At 54.3% G+C, this 3104-nt stretch overlaps 1 protein-coding gene across 1 annotated transcript in view; it reads right to left on the bottom strand.

The window, feature by feature from the left end:
* Positions 1 to 1295: 1295 nt before the first annotated feature.
* The window catches only part of ID2 (inhibitor of DNA binding 2, dominant negative helix-loop-helix protein), a 2283-nt gene continuing 474 nt past the window's right edge, over positions 1296 to 3104 (bottom strand). The window contains exons 2-3 of the mRNA XM_005867245.2: positions 2777 to 2857; positions 1296 to 2053 (exon numbers count right to left, since the gene is read on the bottom strand). Coding sequence (XP_005867307.1) covers positions 2782 to 2857 — 76 coding nt within the window. The 3' untranslated portion in view covers positions 1296 to 2053; positions 2777 to 2781. The remainder of the gene's footprint in view (positions 2054 to 2776; positions 2858 to 3104) is intronic.

The following is a 3104-nucleotide window of genomic DNA, read 5'->3' on the forward strand; positions in this document are numbered from 1 at the left end:
TGGGGGTGACCCCCGTCCGGGGGGCGCGCCAGAGCCTGCTTTTCTGGGGTACGATTATCAACAACAACGACGTCCTGGTATGTGGCCGTTCTAAGCGCGGGCTCACCCGCGGGGCGCCGGCCTGGGGGCACCCAGACACCTGCTGGGCTGGGCTGGGCAGAAGTCCCAGGTGAGACTCCTGTCCCTGCAAGGCGCCCCTCTTCCTCCTCCAGGTCCCCCCGCCTCGGACCAGAGCCTGCTTTTCTGGGGTACGATTATCAACAACAACGACGTCCTGGTATGTGGCCGTTCTAAGCGCGGGCTCACCCGCGGGGCGCCGGCCTGGGGGCACCCAGACACCTGCTGGGCTGGGCTGGGCAGAAGTCCCAGGTGAGACTCCTGTCCCTGCAAGGCGCCCCTCTTCCTCCTCCAGGTCCCCCCGCCTCGGACAGGCCTTCCAGAGCCTCCCCGCCCCCCAGGGCAGTGCCTCCCAATCTGAGAATCTGCTGAAGGCCCGTGGATGCCAAAGCCACCTGTGCGCTAACTCTGCGTTACAAACCCGCCGTGAGGGCTGCGGCCACAGCTGCGGGCATTTCTCCCCCCTCCCTCTCTCCCTCCTGAGCCGTCTGTCTGTCCGTCCGGGTGCAGTCAAGGGTGAAGGGCGAGCTCCCAGCCACCTGCGTGGAGGGCCAGGCCGGCCCCTCCTCCTGAGCTGGGCTGCAGGTGGAGGAAGTGCAGGGAGCCAGGCGGGCTCTGGGCCCGGGCACAGCCTGATTCCCAGGGACGGTCACCGGGAGCAAAGGGACCCGGAGGGGCCTTCCTGCCCCCCCCCCATCTCCTGCGCTCTGACTCCTGTGCACCCCCTGCCTAGGCACCCCCTACAGCAACTCCGTCTCAGTGTGAAACTCAGCCCAGGCGCGGGAGGAATTCACCTTCCCAGCCCCGACCACACATCCCATAAGAATTCAGTGGTTCTCAACCTTCCTGATGCCGCGACCCTTTAATACAGTTCCTCATGTTGTGGTGACCCCCAATTTCATTGTTACAAATTGAACATGATGAAAGCATAGTGATTAATCACAAAAACACTATGTAATTATATATGTGTTTTCCGATGGTCTTAGGCGACCCCTGTGGAAGGGTCGTTCGACCCCCAAAGGGGTCGCGACCCACAGGTTGAGAACCGCTGCAGAAGATTCTCAGCACACCAACTCCAAGGCTGAGGACGGTGGGAGGGGGACGGAGAGGGTTACATCAAATGGAGAGAGAGCCAGAGAGGAAGAGCCAGCTCTGAAAAACCACCCAGAATCCAGGGGTTGACTCCAGACATGGTTTATTATCATCGTTACACAGTCTACATACACGTGAGCTTGCATGGATTCGGGTTCAGTTATAACATAGCAGAATAAAAGTCATAGCACTGGTCCCCTGAAATAAAGCAGGCAATCACCATTCAATAAACACTTGATTTATTTTCTTTGTATAAAAGGGTTAAGTGTACAACTAAACTTTTATAAAAAGTTTAGCGTGAACGAGTACATCATTACACTTCGCCTGCAGAAATGGGCGTCTCTGCCGCTGTACAAGCAAACTCGTGAAAGAGTCCGCCAGGCTCCACTCAATATATATATGTATATATATATTTATGTATAAATATATACACAGCATTCAGTAGGCTTGTGTCAAAAAGGTAAATTTCTGACCAAAAGACTTCTTTTAAGTAACTGAATACTGGATCCTTCTGGTAGTCACGCTCCACCTTTGAGAAAAAAGGCAAAGTCTGCTGAAATTGGGCAACTCCTTGTGATTTTAAAGTGTTCGCTCCCCATGGTGGGGAGAGTATACGAAGAAACCTTCCGACTTCAGAAAGGGCATTGAAAAGTCTTTTTCATAAATAACGCTCTCACAGGCCAGGCCAGACACACACCCTGGGGCAGAGGGCTGATCCCCCCCGAGTCTTGCCTCCACGGCTTAAAAAGGCCCATTCAACGCTCTGTCCTCCTCGCGAGAGGCTGAAAAATAAGTTCCTGTGGATTTGTTGTTGTGCAAAGCGAAGGGGAGAAGTCCTGGCCACCTGCAAAAGATGGCAGAGGAAGGCGGGTTAGCAGAAGGCCGCCCGGGGCAGAGGCCGCCCCTGGCGCCAGGAGGAAGCCGCCGTTTGAACATTTAACCAAACACTGGGGATTGGGCAAACCCTGGCGTCCAGATGCGGCCCCGACAGGGCAAATTAAACATTGAAACAGCAGAGGCTCCGGGGACAAGTCCCGCCGCAATCGCCTATTGGGATCTCCAGCGGCCGCTCGCAGGCGCCTGTCTGCTTCTTGTAACAATTATTTGATTGGAAACAGCCCTTGTGAACAGATAGGGAAGTCGGATCCCACATCACAGGGCTGGCTGCCGGCGCCGGGCAGCGAGGCTGCCGGCCGATCCCACAGGCCCGGGTTCGGGAAGGAGGATCCCAGCGGAATTTGTGGCGATAAGATTAATTACACGGAGGTTAGTACCTCGTAGCACCGGGGCCGCCCAGGAGGCCGCCTGGGCATTCCACTCCGGGCAGACGCCACACACACGATCCCCGACCGCCTTCGGAGGAAGTCATTTCATTTTTAATTTAATTTTTATTTTTTTAAGGAAAATGTCCTGTGATCTTGAGTCACCAGCACTAGCAGCTTCCTACCTACATCGAAGTACATATTCACATTTTTTTTACAGACACACAAGTACGTCGCACACATGCGTTAAAAAAAAACACTCCAAGAGGCAGTTGAACCCGCGGGAGCCACAAGCTAACACTCACCATACTCAGCCACAGAGCGCCTTGCTGTCATTTGACATGAACTCGGAAGGGAATTCAGAAGCCTGCGAGAGAAAGGGGACGAAAGGCACGGCGTTAGACAATCGAAGGAGAAAGGCCTCTCTCTCTCTCTCTCTCTCTCTCTCTCTCTCTCGTAGTTCCTAGAACAGCAAGTTCCCTTAAACACGTTTTTGCTATAATCCAGATCAAAGACAGATGCATTAACATGTCAGAACTTAACGGCGATTGCACACACGGCTCAATCGACAGCGCATTTGTAAGAAAATAAAGTTAATTAGCTCATCTCTAAGTCACCGACTCCAGCCGCTGG

This window comes from Myotis brandtii, unplaced genomic scaffold (assembly GCF_000412655.1).
Source record: "Myotis brandtii unplaced genomic scaffold, ASM41265v1 scaffold247, whole genome shotgun sequence".
In the NCBI taxonomy this organism is placed as follows: domain Eukaryota; kingdom Metazoa; phylum Chordata; class Mammalia; order Chiroptera; family Vespertilionidae; genus Myotis; species Myotis brandtii.